General features: G+C 39.3%; 1 protein-coding gene across 14 annotated transcripts in view; it reads left to right on the top strand.

Annotated features, from left to right (window-relative positions):
* Positions 1 to 22515, top strand: part of MYT1 (myelin transcription factor 1) — a 206572-nt gene that overhangs the window by 171563 nt on the left and 12494 nt on the right. For all 14 annotated transcript variants that reach the window (XM_056812769.1, XM_007475479.3, XM_056812774.1 and 11 more), the window contains 3 exons: positions 391 to 474; positions 10725 to 10946; positions 19600 to 19691. In XM_056812769.1, coding sequence (XP_056668747.1) covers positions 391 to 474; positions 10725 to 10946; positions 19600 to 19691 — 398 coding nt within the window. The remainder of the gene's footprint in view (positions 1 to 390; positions 475 to 10724; positions 10947 to 19599; positions 19692 to 22515) is intronic.

Genomic DNA, 22515 nt, shown 5'->3' with positions numbered 1-22515 from the left:
TAGATTTCTTTAGTACCATTCAAGGACAAGAAGGTCAGATTTTAGTTGATGCAATGCTCCTCTTAATAATTCCATATATTTATGACTTACATTACCACTTGAGAATATTAATATAAAAGTCTAGTTTTTTTTCCAACAAGTCCATTAAAACTACAGTTTTAATGTAGAAAATACCTTATCTAGACATCACTAATTCCAATCTGTTTCAATGATCACTCCTAACATATACCCCCCCAAAAAAATATGGGCTTAAAAAACACACTTTTCTACATGATATGAATGAGATCAAACACTGTGTCAAACTCAAGGAAAAGATGAATGAGCCAAATGGATATAAGAGACTACTTCATGAAATAAAACAGCATTTTTTTTTCTTTTTAATAAACATAGTTTGTCAGGCTGCCCTCGTGCCAAGAAAAGTGGAATAAAGGTAACACCTACAAAAGATGATAAGGAGGACCCAGAGCTGATGAAGTAAGTTTTCCTTAAAACATTTTCTAAGAACTGAATGCGTCTGTTTTGTTACTTAAAACAAAAACTAGGATATTTCTGACTTGGGCGTGGGGGTGGGGGGGGAAGTATCAGTAGTTCATAGTAAAGATTTTAGTCACCAGTAATCACTACTGACCTTGAAAATGTAGTAGTATCTGACATCTCATAGACTAATTAATTCTTTTTTTCCTAAATAGACTGACCTTCCAAGAAAATCACCAAAATTTTTTGTAAATTTTTGAGGATTTTGGGAAAGAAGACTTTTTATAATATAGTAGGCAGTTAGAGGACACTGGCTAGAGCTATAGACCTGGAGTCAGAAGACTTAACTTAAAATCTAGCTTCAGAGACTAATTAGTTATGTGACTTTGGTCAAGTCACTTAACTTCTGTATTTCGGTTTCATCAGCTTTAAAATGTGGATAATAATAACAAATGCCTCTTAGGGCTACAGTGAGGTTAAAATATTTGTAAAGGATTTTGCAATGCTAACTGTAGTTAATAGTATTGTGCAAAGAACGCTAGATTTGGAATCAAAGGACCTGGGTTTGAATTTTAGCTTTGTTAGTTACTACCTATGTGATCTTGGGCAAGTCCCATAAACTCCCCCGGGCCATTCTAATTTCTTATTTGTAAAATGAGTGGGTCAAATTGGATGGCTTCTAAGTCCCCTTCTGGTCCTAAGTCTATGGTCCTACAAACCCAGAATTCTCAATATCTGTGTCTGGGATATTGTGTTTTAAAATGAGGCTGTTTGTCCTGATAAATAAAATACAGGAATGATCACCAAAGATGGAACTATATTCTAGTATATCCAATAACAACATATTTGTACATATACACATATTAATATAGATGCTCATATATGTATACACACAATTTTGAAATAAGTCATATAAATAACCCAGATCATGAACTTTTCAAAGGTGTTTCAAACTTTGGAATAAACAGAATTTAACTTCTTGGGGAAACATTTGCAACCCATTGTTTTCCTAGGGAGTACCTACTGCTACTAGTCAGGAAGGAGAGATGTGTCTTAAAAGAGATTTTGAATTATCATTTAACCAGAATTTTTGGTAAGGAAACTGAACCCCTAAGTCTTTTAAGAGAATAATAGAGTGTCAACTCCACAGTCAAAGAAGAATCTTCTCTCTTGCTGTGGATTACAAAGGAACACATGCATACACATGCAGGCAGAGATGATAATGATGACCAGCAGGAAAGGTGGCTGCCTAGCAAAATCATCGCCTAAAATAGCATAGATTACTCAAGCCATCTATCTTGAGCCAAGCCCTTGGCATTCTTATGTTTGAGAGAATCTGACTCATTGGATAAGAAATTGGTAGAGGAGAGATCATTCTTTGCTTTAAGCATTCTAATTTTGCACAAGAAGAAAAGATAGACCCCTGCTGTCTTTCTGAAAGCCCAATAATAGGTCTGGAGATAAGGGTGGGAAGTATTACGGAAGTGTCAGGTCCTTCCAAGTCAAGTGATGGGCCCTAGCTATTCATCTGACTTTGACCTTCCCCCTGCTAGGTTTGCTCCAACTATAGAGACTGCCCAAGGCTTAGCTCCCTCTAACTGTTAGCCAGCACTACAGCCTTGATCTTTCCACTTTTATGTCCTGGATTAAGTCCTTGTATTTCTCCATCCTCCCTTGATTTCATCTGAAATGGCATTTGGGGAAGTGGGCACTATAAACGAACTTAAAGGCTCCCACAAGTTCCAATCATCAACTCCTCATTTCCCAGTGAGAGAGAGACAGAGAGAGAAAGACAGACACACACACACACACACACACAGAGAGAGAGAGAGAGAGAGAGAGAGAGAGAGAGAGAGAGAGAGAGAGAGAGAGAGAGAGAGAGAGGCAGACAGAAAGAGAGAGGCAGACAGAGAGAGAGAGAGAGAGAGAGAGAGAGAGAGAGAGAGAGAGAGAGAGAGAGAGAGAGGCAGACAGAAAGAGAGAAGCAGACAGAGAGACAGAGATAGAGAGAAACAGAGAGAGAAAACATGATTTTCCTTTCACCTGGAAGCAGGGATTGGGGGTCAGACTGGAGAAAAAAAGTGGGTAGATGCTATTGATTTGTATGGTAACCGCAGGCACGTTTATCACTGTGGATATAGGTAATGCTCTGGAGTGAAGAGCTACTCTCGTGTAATCGAACAACTATTTATGAGGGCACTCTGTACTGTAATTATTTCCCAAATTGGGCAGCGCAGATTGAAATAATAAATTCTGGCAATAAACTTAAATTTGTTGAAACATCCTATTCAAGTCTAGTGGCTCAGAAAAGCCTGGTCACAATACTTCAAGAATCAGCATCCACATTAATAAATATATTAAATTTTTAAATGATTAATTAGGGGACTGGTGAGTGGCTCACTGGATTGAGAGCCAGACTTAGAGATGGGAGGTCCTGGGTTCAAATCTAGCCTTGGACACTTCCCAGCTGTTACCATAGGCAGATCATTTAACCCCCATTGCTTAGCCCTTACTATGCTTCTGCATTCTGTGAAATCGGGTACCTTAGGAAAGGGGGGAAACAAAGGAACCCAAGGCTGAAGCACAGGACAGAAGCTGGCAAGATTCCAGAGGAGGACCAAGCTGCCCAATTACGAATGGAGGACAAGATGATCAGGACACGGGGAGTTCATTCCCAACAACAAGAGGGCAAATTAGCAATAAGAACAAATGATTCTGATGCTGCCAAGTTGCCCAAGTCCTTGGGAATATGGCATTTTGTCTTCTCTAACAAGGTCAGCTCTGGGAAGGGCCCAGCAGGTTCACATTAAAGCCGCTTAGCAGCAATTCCCTTACTCCATCTGGGACCAAGAGCTGCTTGGAACAGGTCCGAGTTGCTCTTGTCGTCACTGAGGAGAAAGCAATTTAGTCCCTGTTGTTTTGTTGTTCATCCTTCAAGTAATTTACTACAGCTGTGATTGAATGGATCACCTCGACCTCGAGCTCACCCAGGCATACATGGGAGGCTGGAAAGATGGCAGGCAGCTTAATGGACCAGCCATCACTAACACTTCAATAGGGGGAGAAATAGACTAAGCCAGCTGTTTTTCACAATAAGGTTCTGGTTTATTTTTTACAATAAAACTGTAATGAAAGTTAAATTAACAGAGTAAAATATGTAATGGTGTGTACCATAAAGGCTGCTGACTAAATGCTGGGCTAGGGTGGAGTTTTCAAAATTTGTGGGTTTGGTTTTTTTTTTGTCCTCCTGAGGATTTGATAATTTGTTTGAGATCATCTAAAAGCAATGCTGTTATGAATTTAGCAAGGACCCTGCTGGCAGGGATGTTATAAGTGAATTGTGCTGCATTTGCAAATGATTAAAATCAAGATCAGCATTTTTCACATTAACTTGGAAAAGTGACTGCCCTGTTTCGATGATGCTGTCAACTTGGCTTTTTTTTTTTTTATGAAATAAAATAAAATGTCTGCAGCGAAGGGGAGACGGTGACTTTCAGAAACAGTTCAGCAGGCATTTTCTAGGGATGGATGATGAAGTTCCTAATTGCTTCCATGCCAAGGCTAGGGAGAGTGGCTCCCATTTAGTACCTCTGTTTTATAGGGTCTCCTCCCCGGAGCCATAAACTTTTAACGGTATTTATAATTGACTAGCATCTTTAAACAAATGCAAACCACAGCAGAAACTTTAATAGATGCACCAGGTTTTGTTGAATGGCTGAATTTAGTTAGCATGCTATTAGCTGGTGATTTTGGAGGGGGTAGGGAAGAAAAAGAGTTTCCTTTTTTATGGTGTCACTCCCCTACTATGGCTAGATGAGGTTGTGTCAGCATTTCATGCAAATCTCTTTTCTCCCAACTTTACAACTGGCCATAAACTTTTGTGGATGCCTTGGGCAGCAGAGTCCCAAGTCAGGCCTTTGCCCCCAGGACTGCTGACCACCACTGGTCATGTCCTCTCTTAAGGCTGTCTGGGAAGTCATTCATTCTTTGATGACACTTTTCAACGATATTCTGCTGAGTATTGTAGGGTCATAGCTCTCGAGCTGGAAGGGGTCATCTCATCCAGCCCCCTCATCTAACAGTTAAGGAAACTAAGGCCCAGAGAGTCTAATTTATTTGCCCAAGGCCACACAGATACAAGGCATCAAAGGAAAGATTTGAACCTTTGATCCTCTGATTCCATAGTTCTCTTTCCATTCTATCATGCCTCCTCCTGATGGTAGCAAAGCTGTCATCCATCAGATAAGATTAAAGATCTGCTTCTCATTCATTGGCACACCTTATCCTTTCCCCTCAGATGCCCGAGAATGTAGGATTTGATAAGCAGTCCTATGCACGGATCATTACTGTCTGCTGGTGATGAATCCTTAGCATAACCAATACTCAGATTATGTTACTCCAAACTATAGATGACAGCAATATGTAAACATAGATTTACATAATGAACCATAAAGGCTTAATGGACTCAGTAGTATAGTCTGCACATCTTTTAATTAAACAATTTACCTGATAGCTCTGAAGACTCCAACATTCTGGTCTTTGAGGAAAACAGTATTATGCACATTTGGAAAACTGAGTCTAAATGCAATTTAAAATGTCAGTAATTTCTTTTAATGACTGGGGAAGGAGCAAAGAGTTTCATTAAGGATGCAAGTAAAAAGCATTTCAGATCCAATCAAATGGCTTCATCCCAATGTGATAGTTCATTTATTTTATATTTTAGTTCTAATCATGGATGAACCCTTTTTTTTCAAGACAAGGATACTTTTCTCTTTTGAGCCCTGGCACCAGTACATTCCCAGCTGTACTGTAGCCCAGGTATATGCTCTGTCCTCAGCCCAAGCTCATGCTGGTATTGGAGATTAGGGAGAATAAATAAAGCAGGCAGGCACTGTCTGATCATTTCGGTTTCTGGGAATTCAGGGGTGGATGTCTCATATTCACTAAATAAGAGTGATCTGTTGCAAAAGTAGCTGTGGTGGACCTGGATGGGGAGAGGGAAGATGGAGTGTAGAGTCACAGCTGGGCTACTATGAGGCAGCTTAGTAAGCATTGACTGATCAGTCCAGGATGGAGTCTTCCAAAAAATAGCTTCATTCTGGGAATTTTATCTTCAATCTGATAAATGTAATCCAGAAAGTATCAGCCAACAGCAACTAGCTATCAAGGAGGTTCAACCACAGGGGAGACTGTTGTAGGAGATATCAGGGAACTAGGTCTGGATACAAAGGTTCAAAGGAATCTAGGGCACAGGGAAACCAGAAGTCACTCTGAGAAATCAAAAGATCCCTGATAACAGAGAAGTCACTACTTGGTGTCTCCTGGTAGCTCAATACATTTCTGGAAAACTGAGTTTTAGAAAATCCTTCCCTATGCTGAGCTGAAGTATAGGATAATGTCTCTTACCCATTGGTCTTAATTCTTACCTTTGGTCCAAGTAGAATAATCCTGCTACATGACAAGCCTTCAGATCAGACAATCACAGACCAGAAGTTGGAAGGGACCTCAAATGCCATCTAGTCTAACCCCCTCATTTTGCAAATGAGGAAATCAAGGCCCAGGGGATAACATGACTTGTCTAAACATACACTCAGATCCTCTGACTTCAAAACCAGGATTCTTTTTTATTCCTTAGGAGATTTTCATTTTTAAAAAAAAAGTGTTAACCACTAAAGAGAAAATCCTGATTGAAAAAGCATTGGTCTGACTAGAGAACTGGCTTCCTCAAAGGCAGAATCAAGCTGATTGCATTTCACTGGTCTCTAGATAAGGGCCTAGGGTTATTTCTGTATTAGTATCCTTACAGTTTACTTATATCCTCATTGGAAATATCACCTCCAAAAAAATTTATCTCCCAGGTTAAGCTTTCTTAAGCTATGGAAGTGAGAAAGACTCACAAAAAATGGAAGGAAGATGAGGAAGAATTAACAATCATTTCACTACCTGAATCATAGTGTTCTATTGATGGTTAAATGAGATCATGGATATTAAAATGTTTTGTGACCATAAATACATGAGATACTATTATTATTATCATCATTATTATATTTATAAATGAGAGAAGGCAGTGATTGTTGGCCCCATTAGACAGATGAGAAAAATGAGACCCAGAGAGAGAAACTGAAAAAAAGGACCATGTTGAGAATTGGGAAATTAGGGGCCTCTCTTTCATTCTTGTTGTGTTATCTACTTTAGGATATTTCCCAATAAATGAGCTATAACTAGAGCTATCCCCCCCCCCCAAGAATGTAGGAGATTTTGGAGAAAAGGAAGAATTGAGTCACAGTCCTCATTTAAAGTGGGCTAGGCAGCAATGCAATGATCCAGGACAACTCTGAGGGACTTATGAGAAAGAACTGTGGGAGTAGAAACACAGAAGGAAAACAATTGCTTGATAACATGGGCTGATGCAGATTGGGGATGTAGACTCTAAATGATCACCCTAGTGCAAATATCAATAATATGGAAATAGGTCTTGATCAATGACACATGTAAAACCCCATGGAATTGCTCATTGGCTATGGGAGGGAGGTGGAAGGAGGTGAGGGAAAGAACTTGAATCCTGTAACCATGGGAAAATATTCTAAATTAATTAAATAAATAATTTTTAGAAAAATAAATAAATTGGGCTAGGAACTTAGCTATTATGTATAGAATACCTCTCTTGCCAGAACTAGCTCCCTATAGAGTATATGGCTCATCTAAGACCAAAGTCAGTTGTCCTCTCCCTGATTTTCACAATCCATAAGTTACTCTCACGTGCAAAGTTCTTCTGCCCAAATCACACAGCAAGATGTTAGAAGAGCCAGAACTCAAACCTAGGACTTCTGGCTCTCAGCATATTCCTCTTCCTACTTACTATTCCATGTAATTTAGTGTGAGGCAATATAAACTTCACTGCATTTGCAATCAGGGAACCAGGGTTCAATCCCTAATGCTTGGTACTGCCATTATGACCTGGGTCAGATTGGTCAGTCTGCATTTTATTTTCCCTCATCTACAAAATTAAGGAATTATAGTAAGGAATCTCTAATGTCTTTGCCAGCTCTAGTTCCCATGGAACTTCTCTCACCTGTAAAATGGGAATAACAATGCCTACTCCATCCTGTATGTCCTGGGAATTTAGTAAATAGCTAGAAATGCTGTAAAAGCTAGAAAGTGCCCAATTATAGAAAGTTCAGTGACAGTAAACTTGTGAATTACTAATAAAGCAAGCTTCTACCCTGAATACTGAACATTAGATCCTCAACACTGAATATAGAGACTCCCCTGCCACATCTGGAATGCTAACTACCTTATCTTATCTTCAAAAGATATTAGGGGTAGCACTTTACTCTTCTACCTATACTCTCTCTATTTGGGTTTACCAAATCTTCACTATAAGTTTTGTGGTTTAACTTTCCCGGAATGCTGTTGGAATTCTTGTCCTATTTCTCTTTGGTGCTCCTTACCACTCACACTGAAAATTAGACCAACTTTGCTCTCCACAACTCCCCACCACTCATGAGTCACTGTCCCCACCCTATCCATCAATTAATGAAGCAGTAAGACTTTATTGGACATATACTGCATACCCCAAGATGTTCCAAACACTGAAGGAGATTCAGGGGATGTAGGGCATGGTCTTTTCCTTCAAGAAGTATAGTTTTAGGAAGGCAAAAAATCACTGATAGAAAAGAGGAATCAATGAAAGGCTAACCCATATAGTACTGGCCATAAGTGTAAATTCAGGAAAGAGAGACATCGGCTTGGATTGGAAAATCAGAAAAGGCTTCATGGAGGGGGTAAAACTTAAGTGGCCATGGAACCAGTTCCCAGGCACATCATTTTACCATAGGGAACATGTGATAGTCATAATATGGCTTGATATCATCAATACTACATAATAGTTATAATATCTGAGCCCCAGAGAAATTAATAAGATCTTAAGATTTAGATCAGGAAAGAGCCTTAGAGGATATTGAGCCCAACAGTTTCATTTTGTATGATGAAGAAACTGAGGCATATCAAAATTAAGTAACTTGCTTAAGATTATACATATTAAGTAGCTACATGAGTCTCATCAAGTCAGTTATCATTAGCCCAAGGGTAGATTCTCTTATTTCACAGATACATGACTTCAAAAACATAGACTTTTCTTTTTTCTTATTTTTTTCTTGAGATTGGGTCTCCTTATCTCAAACTGGAAAAGCCACTCATAGGCCAACCCCAATGCTAATTGGTACAGAGACCTGCTGTGTTTTTTCTCCCTAGGCTGGCTCACCTCTCCTTCGGCAGCCTAATGGTCCTCCACTAGAGGGCAGGGATCACCATATTAATGCCAGGCTTGTCTAATCAGGACACCTGAACAGCTTCTGCCCTACTTCAGTTCAGAGCTCTTAGAATTCAAGTGATCCATCACCTGAGCCAATCCCCAATAGTAGGAATTACACCATGCCCAGAAAAATCAAACTTTCAAGCTAGGAGTAATTATAAAATCATAAATTTATAGATTTAGATATGGAAGGAAGTCATTTAATCCAGCCCCTTCCTTTTACAGTTAAAGAAACTAAGGCCCAGAGAATTTCAGTGAATTTCAAAGACACACAGTAGCAAAATTAGGTGTTGAGCCCAGATCATCTCCATCCCAATCCATCTCTCTTGATGCTGCACCATGTTGCCATTTGAAGAGATTGATGAGGATGGGGTCATTCTCCTGGTCTTTGCAAACTCACGTTTGTGTAGTTTTTACCTGATGTCAACTTTCTGAGATACATCAGCCTATTTCTCAGACTATTTTGTCTGTTATTTCAAATATCATCTAAGCCTGTGTTGGCAAACCTATGGCATGTGTGCCAGAGGGGCTGCTCCACTCCCCCTCTCCACTGTGCCTAACAACATTTCTCCCATCACCCACCCCTCTTCCCAGCAGCCCATTAGGAGCATTTCCTCCCTCCCCTGTCTGGGGTAAAACAGGAGGCTCACATGCAGCATGAGGGCTGCAGTTTGGGCACTTGGTCTCTAAAAGGTTCACCGTCACCAGCCTAAACTCTTAGAGGCAAGAGGATACAGACCAGCAGCTGCTAAAGAAAAGTCTCTAGATCTCAGGATTCTAACCACTTTGACACCTAGCTACCTCAAGGCAAGGCTGGGAAAGCCATTTTTGACTCAGTTGCTACCTTCAGGAAAAAGCATTTGTAGGTTCCCTTGCCCTTTAGAATATTCCTAATATATTTGGTATAAAATTCTCAAAGAGGACAATCTGAAAAAATGAGAGGAAGCCTGCCAGCTATTTTTTAGAAACTCTGAACATGTTCTATCCAAAGAATTGGTGAGCTGGGTCAAGATAAGGAGGCCACACAAAAGGAGGAGTGCAATGTCCAAGGATTTAGTGCAGAAAGAGACCTTAAGATCCCCAAGTCCAAGCTCCTCATTTTGCAACTCAGGAAATTGAGGCATAGAAATGTTAAGTGACTTACTCAGGGTCATGCAGCTAGTGGATTTCTGATGTGGGATTCCTGATTTCAAGTATAGGGCCCTATCAATATTTTTTACCTGGAGCCTTTGGCCTCTCCTAGGCAAAACCCCTTAAGACTCAGGTACCTTGAGATCTTCACTGCTGAGATTGTATGGCACACTTGATAAGGCACTAAATTTGGAGTCAAGAAAACTCAACTTTAAATTCTGTGTCAAACATTTTTAGTTGTATATATCATTTCACTCCTCTCTACTTCAGTTTCTTTATCTGCAAAATGAGGGGAGGGGAGATTTAATTAGGGTAGTTAAGTGGCATAGTGGAGAGAGCACGGGACCTGTAATCAAGAAGGCTCAAAATCAAATCTAGTCTCAGACACTTACTAGGCAAGCCACTTAACTCTGTTTGCCTTAGTTTCTCATCTAGAAAATGAGCTGGAGAAGGAAATGGCAAACCACTCCAGTATCACTGCTAAGAAAATCCCAAATGCAGTCATGAATAGTCAGGCAAGAATAAAAACGACTAACAAGAAGATCCAAAGTCTCTATGGTGCCTTCAAGTTCTAAATCCATGATGCTATGGTCCTTATGCTAGGTGATAAGAATTCTATTTCAGAGGCAGAAATGGCTAATTCCCGAGTACATTGCTATGTTCACTAATAGTGGTGCCAAGTTAGTCTTATTGACAGGAAAAATCCATTCTTTTTCTCTCCTTAACAAAAAGAGCTGTCTCCCACCTTACCTGCTTCCTTTTCTTCTGATTTTTAACCTTTTTTTTTCCTTTTTGGGGGACATAGGTGTCCTGTTCCAGGCTGTGTTGGACTTGGACATATCAGTGGCAAGTACGCCTCCCACCGCAGTGCATCTGGGTGTCCACTGGCCGCCCGGAGGCAGAAGGAAGGGTCACTTAATGGCTCATCATTTTCCTGGAAGTCACTAAAGAATGAGGGGCCCACTTGTCCCACTCCTGGCTGCGATGGCTCAGGTCATGCCAATGGGAGCTTCCTCACACACAGAAGGTAAGGACTCACCTACCATTAGAACACACCATGACCATCACTGACGAATATATCAGGAAGGAATGCTACATTATCTGGGGAGAAAGGGAGGCAGGGAGGAAAAGAGGAACATCTAGCTCAGGGCTTAACACCAAGCTGATCTTTGTCTACATAGACACGCAGCCAGTCACGTCAAGGTAGAAACAGGTGGAAGAATGCCCTAGGGATCTCAGATCTTTTTCTCTTCTCTGCAGAAATAAACTTCAGTTTCTCAAGGGTAGCATGACTTCTTTATTCTACAATTGATGACAATTTGAGAGCAAATAGCTATAACTGGCCTGGAGGAAACTATAGAAAATTACAATGGGTTTTGTGAGAGAATGGCATTTTTCATCACTTGGCATCTGATCACAGACATAAATCATCCTTGATTTAGACATGTACACTTTACTGGATTTTCAAATTCTTGTGGAAAATGTTGGATTTGATTGGTCCATAGGCCAATTATGTTTTTCTGAGTAAAGAGGGAGATTATTGGCCCTATGGGCCAACTACTGGAGACAGATCTACCTATTATTTGATTTCCTTTTTCCCAATAACCTCATATCTAACATCTAGTAATTATCTAGTAATCTGGTATTTAATTTCCTTAAGTCATATAAAGTTAAAGCCTTTGTGATAAAGAATAGTAATTGTGACTTTTTAAAAACCCTTTCCTTTCTATCTTGGAATTAATACTGTGTATTGGTCCCAAGGTAGAAGAGTGGTAAGGGCTAGGCAATCAGGGTTAAGTGACTTGCCCAGGATCACACAGCTAGGAAATGTCTGAGGCCAGATTTGAACCCAGGACATCCTATCTCTGTGTCTGGCTCTCAATACACTGAGCCACCCAGCTGTAACTTTAAAAGAAAGCTTTTGAAGCCTTTTTTACATAGGCTTTCATGAAAAGTAGCATATTTAATACCCACACAGAGAATGTGGTTCCCAGACTCTTGTGCATTAGCTGAATTGATAACTGCTTTGTGACTGTTCCTCACTGTTAATACCATTTCACTGGCAAGTATCTATTTGAAAGTGCCATCTTAAACAGCCCTTCTCAAGCTTGATTCCATACTGTTGCTTTGATTTTTTACAAGCTGTTACTGAAAGAGGAAGCATAGGCCCCCCTCCATCTATCTCTCCAAGGGAGGGATCCGTCTTCTTTTCCTCTATTCCCTATAGCAGCATGGATATTCAGAGCCCAGAACCCTGGCTTTCCCAGGGGGCTGAACATTCTCCCTGGAGGATAATTTGAGAGGAAGGGACCAGACCAGATTCGGAGTGTGCAAGCTCTCAGAGGGGTCTCCATGGGATCAAGCACAGTTATCTGAGGACATTTTCATTGGAACTGGAATCAGAACCCCATGGCAATACCACTAGATTGGGATTAGGCCCTTTGGGCAAGCTCGTTAGAGGCAGGTTTGGGTCCTGAAGACAGTCTCACTGTGGCTTGGCCGCAACTCTTGGAGAGTTCTCACTGGAGCTGGGCTCTCAGGATAGTCTCACTAGAATCACTAAGGCTATCAGGGTAGTAGCCCTGAGATCATAGATTCATAGTGTTGGAAGGGATCCCATGACCTGAGGGGGAAACTTCCCCATAACTTTCCTGACAAGGAGTCATCTAGCTTCTTCTTGAATATGGAATAATATAATCCCGACAGTCTCAGAGCTCCAAGAATTAAAAAGAATAGGGAAAGTTAAGACTTACAGAGGAAAGTGAAATTTTGAATGTGTTTCTATTCCTTATTCATCCCTTCTCTGTTTTGAAAGTTGGACATTTGCCTATCCCTGGGCTTGCCACATCTCCTATTTTTCATGGTTCCTCAGAAATCCTCAGGCTCTAAGCTAGTGCTAAGAAGTCAAATTTACTACCCTAGGATACAGTTCATCCACCTGGGCTTTTTGACTTGAACTAACTGAAAGCAGTCAGTGCTCTCTTGTCTTGGATGTCAAGAGTCTGTGAATGATTTTTGTTCTTCCCTTCTAAGTATGAAGATCATTCTGCTTGGTAGATAAAATAGAAACAAAAAAGGAGCCAAGTAGTTCTAATTCCTCTAACATTCCTTATCATCTTCCTTCTTGTTGTTGTTCAGTTGTGTCCAACTGTTCATGAACCCATTTGGGGTTTTCCTGGCAAAGATACTGGAGTGGTTTGTCAGTTCCCTCTCCAGCTCATTTTCTAGGTGAGGAAACTGAGGCAGACAGGGTGAAGAGACTTGCCCAAGGTTACACAGCTAGTAATGTCTGAGACCAAACTTGAACTCAAATCTTCTTGACTCCAAGACAGGTGCTTTACCTAGATGCCCATCATCTTCCTATGCCTCAACTTTGTCCCTTCCTTGATCTTTCTTCTAGTCCTAACATAGCTATAAAAAGGGGGAAAAAGACTTTGTGTTGTCCTTAGCATTTATCACCAGTCTTGACTCGTGACAACAGAGAATCTTATAGATGGAAGGAACCCGAAAGGTCATGTCAAACAGGAGTATCTACCACCAGACATGCAGCAGTAGTCATAGTTCACCCAAGTATACCCCAAACCAGATTAAAATGTAATTGGGAAATATGTAACAAAAATACAAATACAAATGTAATAAAATATAGTAAATGTTAATAAGTGTTTGTAAGTCAGTATTTAGCCTGCGGGGATCCTTATGCACTATAAGTTTCTATTTGAATTTGGCAATACCAATCTAGTACAATTAATACCTGAACAGAAATTCACTCTATGGTAATTCGCTCTATTGTTACTTAGAGATCATCCAGTCTCTACTTGTTCCAGTCATGGTACACTTATTGTCCCCAGAGCAGGGGTTCTTACCATCTTTAGTGTCACAGATCCCTTTTGGTGTCTGGTGAAACCTATGGACCCTCTAGGAAAAATGTTTTAAAAACATAAAATATTTGCGATGGGAGAGGGAAGAAGGGAGGCAGACATGAATCATATAACTTTGGAATAACTATATGGAAATTTGTTAAAATAAAACAAAGATAAAGCAAAAAATAATAAAAATAAATACATAAAATAAAATGCATGGGATTGGAAAGGAAACCAAGTATACAGGAATATTATTATGAAAATATTTAAAAGACAAGCTCATGGAGCCTGGGTTAGGAATCCCTTTCTAGTGGAAACCCATTCAACTTTGGGATAATTATTAGAAAGTATTCCTTGCTTTAAGTTGGAATCTGTCCCTTTGTAACTTTTATTCTCTGTTCCTAGTTCTGCTTTAACATAGCCCCTCAGAATAAATCCTATTCCACAGTGACTCCTTCCAGAATCTTGAAAACAGTTATGTCTTCTAATTCTTCTTTAATATAATAATAATAATAATAATAATAAAACAAAATACCCCTAGTTTCTTCAACATTTGTGTTAATGGCTCAAGTTTCAGGCACCTGCTCACCCTCCTCTGGACATGTTCCAGTTTGTCAATATCCTTCCAAAAATGTGGAACTAAACACAATATTCCATATATGCATTAAGCTAAACAAGGGAACTTTATCCTTCCTTATCTCAATGAAGCCTAACATCACAATAACTTTGGGGCAGGGGGCAGGCCATGGCTATGTCACACTGTTTATTCATATTGAGATTTGATTTTTTATAAAGGCCTAATAAAATATCAGATTATGTTTTCATATGAACTGTTGCCTAGTATTGCCTCCCCTAATTTACACTTTTTTAAAATGCTTATTGTTTTTACTTCATTCTCTGATACAAATACATTTGAATATAAATATTTAAAGTAGAAAAACTATGATAAATAGCCTTAATGACAATCAAAGCAATAATATTAAATAAAATGTTAACAAAGAGACTACAATATATTAAAAAAGATTATGATCAAGTCAGATTTGTAGCAAGAATATGTTACATTCAATGCAAGGAAAATAACAAACCTAGAAAAGCATATTAATAACAAAAATACTAAATACTAAATGATTATATCAGTAGATACCGAGTCTTTTTTGACAAAATCCAATACCTGTTTCTCCTTTTTATTCCAAATTTTACAAAACCAAATAAAATAAGAATTTCCATATAAAAAGAAAAAGAAGACTATATAAATATATAGAGAGAGATAGAGCTTTGGGCTTAGAAGCAAGACCTAAGTTCAAATTCAGCCTCAGGCCCTTACAAGCTGTGTGATCATCTTGAGCAAGTCACTTAACATCTATCTGCCTCAGTTCCCTCAATTATAAATTGGGGTTAATTCAAACACCTGCCTCCCAGGGTTATGCCAAGGGTTAAATGAAACAATGTTTGTAAAATGCTTAGCATAGTGCCTGGAACATAATAGGCACAATATAAATGCTAACCAGTTTATTATTATTATTATCATTATTTTTTTAACACAAGTAAGATTTCAGATCTCTCTATCAAATTCTTTCCTCTCAGATTTGACCCATCAATCTAATCTATTGAAATCCTTTTGGATCCTGGTTCTGCCATATGATTTATTAGCTATCCCCTTCTAGCTTTGTGGCATCTGAGATTTTGAAAAGTTTGCCATAATTATGTTTATCCAGATTATCAATAAAAATATTAAATTATCAAATAATTTAATTTAATTTAAACTCTATAGCAAAAGGTGAAAGAGATCCCAGGGATACTCTTTTCGAGGCCTCTCTCTGAGCTGACATGAATCCATAATGACTATTTGGGGACTCTGGTCATTTGAACTTTTTGGTTCTGAATTCATCAAAGTCACGTCTCTCATCTTTGTTCATAAAGAGAGCATTAGAGGGTTTATCAGGAATTAATCATTTTGATTAACTTTATCTTCAGTTGCTTGCTACCTTACACAACCTTATCTGCTTGGTTATTTACCTGGCTAACAGTCAGTTTCAGCTCTTTCTCAGACTGTAGAAATCAATTGTAACTGTGCTATTAGAACATCATTCTTAAAAGTCTTCAAAAGAATTGAGATCAAAACTCCGTCCTCCAGAGCTAATATGCCCTTTACTCTTGTAGACTTTTTCCCCCTCCTTCCTTCCAGCTCTGAAGCCTGTTCTCCCAAAGTCAAGGCTTAGTGCATATTAGATAGACTAGATCTGATAGTCTCCTTAGTTAGCATTAGTTCTGATGACAGAGTCACTATGTCCCAAGGTTCCTTTCATCTTTCCTTTGGTAATTAGCTCTTCCCTAAAGGTCAGAGTCAGGTCCAAAATTGCAGTCTCCCTACCTTCTTCTTAAACTTTAGAAAGATGAAACTATCACAAAGCATAGGTTTCAGCTACCCTGCATTTGGTCAGCAAAATACTCCAAGAGATTTTGATCTTGAAATTGATCTTTGAAGTTGGTTGTTTTGATTTTAATGATTTGAAATTGAAAAGTTGAAGTCATAAAGTTATGAGTTAAAGCTAGAAGAGTGGCAGAATGGGAAACTTAAACTCAGCTCCTCTGCTTCTAGTCCCAGAGCTCTTTTACAACATATCGCCCTGCGTGTGGTCCTCCAACGTCAAGCTAAGAGGGGGTTACAACCTAGAACTACAACCAATGCTTTAAGAAGATTCCCTTCTTGCCAGCTATTGCCCCCAAATTGATACCATCTCAAGCTTATTTCTTAGGAGGGCCAGAATATCAGCAGAAGTCTTCATGCCTACTTAAACTCTATTGTGTTTTCTCAACTTCGCTCGGTTCACCTACCCACCCTCTCACCTCTCAGGCCATTCCTGCCTGGGCTCAAAGCCTCAGCCCTAACAGTGCCTAGATGAACTGTCCCTTCTTAGACCTCCAGTACCTACCATCTCCTACACAAGCACCCCCTCAAAGGCTTCTCCACATCCCCCACACCCAGAACTCTCCTTTGCACTCTACCTCTGGGCAAACAGAGACCCAGAGATTCTAAATAACCTGCCTTATGTTATCCAAATCCTAAAGGTGGGTTTTGAATCCAGATCCTCTGACTTTAGTTAAAGAACCTTTTAGTTTTCTTGATCTGTTTTGTTTTCACATTATATATTTTTATAGATTACACCCACTTCATAATTGGTAGCTTGTTTCAAAGTAAAACTAATTATACAGCGACCTCATGTGAACAGGCCTGCAACATTTCACATCTGTACACCCCCACTTTCCTATTTAAAAAAACACACACAGAGAAATTTATTTTCTCTTTCTCTCATCTTTTGCCACATTAAAAAAGAAAAGAAAACAATGTCTTTTAACAAATAATATAAATACTCAATTAAAGTAAATAACCCCAATGACTCAATTAAAGTAAATAACCCCTATATATATAGCTAGGTAGAGATGTCTCATTGCTCTCTCCCATTGTTGGGCATTGCCTCTCTTCTTATAAGGTGGAATTATCAGGGTGGTCTCAAAGTTGGGTACACCTCATTGAGAATACTCCCAGGTCACAAAAGATCATCACAACCCAACTGGCAGTAGTCATTTAGCCTCTACTGGAAGACTTCTTGTACAGGGAAATCTGTCATGAACCAAAGCAGACCATTCTACTCTGAGACAACTTTCATTAAAATTTTCCTGACACTAAACCTAAATTTGCTTTTTTTCTAACTTCTATTCCTTGCTTCTGGTTCTTAGACCCTCTAAGGACAAATAGAAGAAATGGAACAAATACCTCTTGTGGGGTAGCTAGGTGACACAATGGATAGAGTGCTGGGCCTGGGTTCAAATCTGGCCTCAAATACTTACTAGCTCTGTTACCATGGGCAAATAATTTAACCATTTGCCTCAGTTTCCTCATCTCTAAAATTAGCTAGAGAAGGAAATGGCAAACTCCTTCAGTATTTTTGGCAAGAAAACCCCAAATGGAGTCATGAAGAGTCGGATATGATGGAACAACAACAATACATCTTCCCCCTGATAGCCCTTCAGATATTTGAACACAGCTGTCTTTTCCACCCTACCACCCCGGGGTCGTCTCTTCTCCAAACTAAACATCCCCAGCCTTCATCTAGTACACATCTGACATGGATTCAAGTCCCTTCACTTTCCTGGCTGTTTGCCTCTGAAGTTTCCCAGTTTATCAGTGTCTCTCTTAAACTCTCAAGATGTCAAGAACTCCAGATATTGTCTGACCCATGGTAAAATACAAGGGACTAGTATGCCTTATTCCTGGAAGCAGTTCCTCTCCTCTCTATAGCTACTTCCCATCTTCTCTGTTTTTATTGCTTATGTTTCTGATTTATATATACAAATACATAAATCTTACTTATAAGCTTCTTAAGGGACTTGGAACTTTTCTTTGTATTTGCATCCCTCTGCAAAAATGCCTGGCATATAGGAAGCACTCAATAAAGTTCATTAACAAGCAGCCCATGATTGCATTAGATTTTTGCACCTGCCTCTTCAACCTGATGTTTCTTATTGAGCTTGCAGTCTACTAACACCTCCAGATCTTTTTCAGAACAACTGCTCTCTATCTTTGCTCCCCCATCTCATATTTGTGGAGCTGATTTCATGTATGCAAGAACAAGTCTTTATATTTTTCCCTTCTTGGTTCTATCATATTGGATTCAGCCCAGTGCTCTAACCTTTAAAAATCCTTTTAGACCCTCTGTTAGCTATCCCTACTGGCTTTGTTTAATCTATAGATATTTTTAGGGGCACATAGAGAGCTTTCTAATTAAAAAGTATCTATCCAGAACCAAAAGTAATCATCATATATGTTTTTTAATTTGTTCTGTATATACTTTTTAAATTTTAATTATTTATTTAGTTACACATAGAAACAGTTTTTGATAATTGTCTTCTGACATTTGGCGTTTGGGATTTTCTTTCTCCATCCCTTTCCCTCCTCAGATGAAGTCTCTAATGGAGTCTCTCGAGGGCCTTTTTTCACCTGCCTCTTCACCCTTGAGCTTATAGCCCACTAAAGCCTGTAGATCTTTTTCAGAACAACTGCGGTCTATTTTTTCCTCCCCCATCGTATATTTTTGGAGTTGATTTCATGTATACAAATACAAGACATTAGGTTTATACCTTTTGAGTTTCATCTTATTGGAGCCAGCCCAATGCTCTACCCTTTCAAAATCCTTTTGAATCATCCTGACTCTTGGATTTGTGTCAGTGTCCCTAGGATTGGGCATCAGACTCACAGGGCATTCACATTGTGAATGGAGGTGAAACCCTCAGAGTATCCCCACTGAGATTAGGATCAGAATCTCAGAGCCATGAAGTTGGGTTTAGGTTTCATGGCTACTCAGTGGGATCATGATCTTACTTACTGGATAATAGACAAGATTTGGAATCAGGAAGACATCATTTGGATTCCCTCCTCAGACACTTGTAACCTATGCAACGTTGGGGAAATAGTTTAAACTTTCTGATCCTCAATTTCTTTATCAATAAAATGGTGATAATCTTAGTACTTACCTACCTCAGAGGGTTGCTGGGAAAGTCAAATGGGGTAATATGTATAAAAACACTTTATATACTCTAAAGGAGCATATGAACCCATGGTTCTACTAGTGTGGTTAAGATGATGTTCTTAAGGCTGCTTTGGTGAGATTGGAATGACATTCTTAGAGCTCTCTCCATGGCATTAGTCAAGCCCTAAGGATTATCATTGGTTTGAGGACAGAATTCTTAGTCTTCCTGGAATTGGGCTCAGGATGATAGAGACATAATTCATATGACAATTTTGTGTTCATTTATTCCTAGTTTATCAGGCTGTCCCAGAGCAACTTTTGCCGGAAAGAAGGGAAAACTCTCAGGGGATGAAATTCTCAGCACCAAGTTCAAGACCAGTGACGGTAAAGTTCTTTATTGTGTAGCTGTTCCAAAATTTAACTGTTCATTATGCAAATCAGTGTGCAAGGGCCTGAATTGCTACTTAATTTATGGAATTATGAAATGGAGAAAGCATGCCAGTTCTTTGGGTCCTCCCCAGGAAAGATCATGATGGCAGCAGGAATTAAGGCTTTGATCACATTTTAATCATGCAAAGAAAGTGTGGGAGGAGGAGAAAAATGGCACAGAAAGTACAGAGACAAATGGTTTGAAGTGGGAGTGGTTGGAGGGGTGGGGTGGTACTGTACTGTTGTAGGGACAGAAATGGAGCGGTAGAGGAAGGAAGACAGTGTGGAAAAGAGAATGAGGAAGGGGAGAGGCAGAGAGAGTAACTCGCATAACCATGGATTAGAGTTGGGAGGACTCAGGGGCAGACCCAAATGGAAATGGAAGAGTAGGAGAGATGAGCAAGAGTTTGGGACTTCATTTTGGTGGGGAGACAGATTAACTCTTATCTGAGCCAACTTGGAGTTAATTCATTAACCTATCCACATTATCTCATAGTCATCAGCAACATTTGGTGTTCTGTGTGGATATCTGGGACTTGGCTGAGATTTATATATCATAAGACCAGCCTCTTAACAGCAAAGCCTAAATGTCTTTCCCTGATTTAGCATATAGTCTGAGGATGTGATTTTTGGTTATTATTTGATACATTTTACCAATTATATTCCTTTTTATATTTGGGCCTATCTCTATCTGACTTCTCAGCTCCCCTTTGCAATTTTACTTCTTGCTAGTGTTATTTTATACTGGCTACTTACAGACGTACCATACTGACTAGTGTGGGATGGTCAAAGGGACTAGGAAAAAAATACAATTTTAACATAGGGCCTAGGGAAGGCCTCAGGCCATTGCCTAGTGCCATATATACGTATGTGTTTAGGAAAGGTCTTATTAATGAATAAGTATGAAGAGAGTCAGCATGGTATAATAAATATAAAGCCAGGTCTCAGGAAAGCCTGGATTCAAGTTCCTACCTCTGACCCATATTGGCTTTGTAACTCCCAGTAAATCACTTAAACTCTTAGTGCCCCCTGGCAACTTTCTAAGATTATACATTGCTGAACAGGGGATTAATCTACTTTGGTAGAAAGCATTTTCTAACCAGGAATTCCTAATATGATTATTGAAATCATAGACATGAACAGCTACAAAATTATATACTCTGACAAAATTCATTGGGAAGAAGTTGATGCTCTCCAGGAGATAGAGTTTTCCTGATAGGTTGACGTGGGTCAGTAATAAAATTGGCAGAGATCTAATCATTGTTCCATAGTTAGGTGGGGGGAGGTTAGGGGAAGAGAGAAGGGAATGGAGAGATTTAGAACAGACGTGATTTCTTCTATTGGTATAGGAGATTATGGTGAGGAAGCCCTTTCTTCCAATATAGATCACCATGGTTCTTTAGCTAAAGATATCATAAAGAGTTGTCTTGGGATGGGGGGGGGGGGGGGGAGAGGTTGCAGCTAGGTGGCTTGAGAGCCAGGTCTAGAGACAAGAGGTCCTGGATTCAAATGTGACTTCAGATACTTCCTAGCTATGTGACCCTCGGCAAGTCACTCTACCCCCATTACCCAGCCCTTACTGCTCTTCTGACTTGGAGTCAATACACAGTATTAATTCTAAGATGGAAGGTAAGGGGTTTTTGGGGGGTGGGGGAAGAAGAGTTGTATGGGAACTAAGAGATTTAAATGACTTGCCCAAGCTCATACAGTCAGTATGTTTCAGAGGCAGGACTTGATCTGAAGTCAATAGCTATTAAATCCAATCCTTTTGAGTCCATATCTTATAAGTGAGCTTATTTTTCAATATGGGATCCCAGGTTGTGCTCCAACAGTTTACTGTGCCAATTATTAGCATCATCTCTGAGTCCTGAAAGTTATAGAAACCAACTTTCTTATTCCCTTACGTGGTTGCAGAGATCCTTTATGGCCAAAGGGGAAAGCTCGATGAATGTGGAGACATCTGAAAATTATTTCTGTTTCCACCTCATGTAGATTACTGCTCAAAATAAAATTATAGAATGAAAAATGGTCACTGGGTTTTCCATCTATTCCCTTGTGGCCAGCAGCAAACATGAATCAGAGAAAATTAACTAGGACTTACACATTCTCCACAAAGGGATTTCTACTCTTTATTTCTGAACTTCACCCAGATTCTTAATCAAAGAATTTCAGAGTTAGAAGGGACCTCAGAGGTCATCTAGTCCACCCTCCCTCTCAGTGCAGGATAATTGTATTACACATAACTCTATGAAAGCTTCTGAAAAGCAGGAGCTGTGAACTAAATTAAGGTGTGCCTGAGCCATTCTGGCATCCATGAAAGCATCCAGACATCTCAGGGAAACTCAGTTGTTAACCCATATCCTTATCAATTTTGCCTGCTTGGCTGTAAGATCCTTGAAGACAAGGACTGTGTCTTCATCATGGTATACCCAGATGTAAGCATAGGGTCCCAATCAGAACACTCCACAAAAAATCTATTTATGGAATTAGATTTAATTTTAAACTTCAAAGCAAAATGGAAATGATGTGTCAAATGATGAGGCTGAATCTTGTATTTCTATCTTTTTTGTTTTTAAATATCAATTTTTATAAATACATATTTTATCATATATTTTGTTTTGATAGTCATTCCTCAATAATCTCATTCCTGCTTTAATGCATTTTCAGTTATGCTGGATAGCACATATAACTTTCAGTTCTTATAATTTGCCATTCCTTAAGAGAAATAAAAGAAATATATTTTAATCTTACATATCTGGAACCAGCATTGAATGCACAC

The sequence above is a fragment of the Monodelphis domestica genome, chromosome 1, assembly GCF_027887165.1.
Source record: "Monodelphis domestica isolate mMonDom1 chromosome 1, mMonDom1.pri, whole genome shotgun sequence".
Lineage (NCBI taxonomy): Eukaryota > Metazoa > Chordata > Mammalia > Didelphimorphia > Didelphidae > Monodelphis > Monodelphis domestica.
Note: the sequence above shows the minus strand (reverse complement) of the source record. Positions and strands in the feature narration are given on the sequence as shown.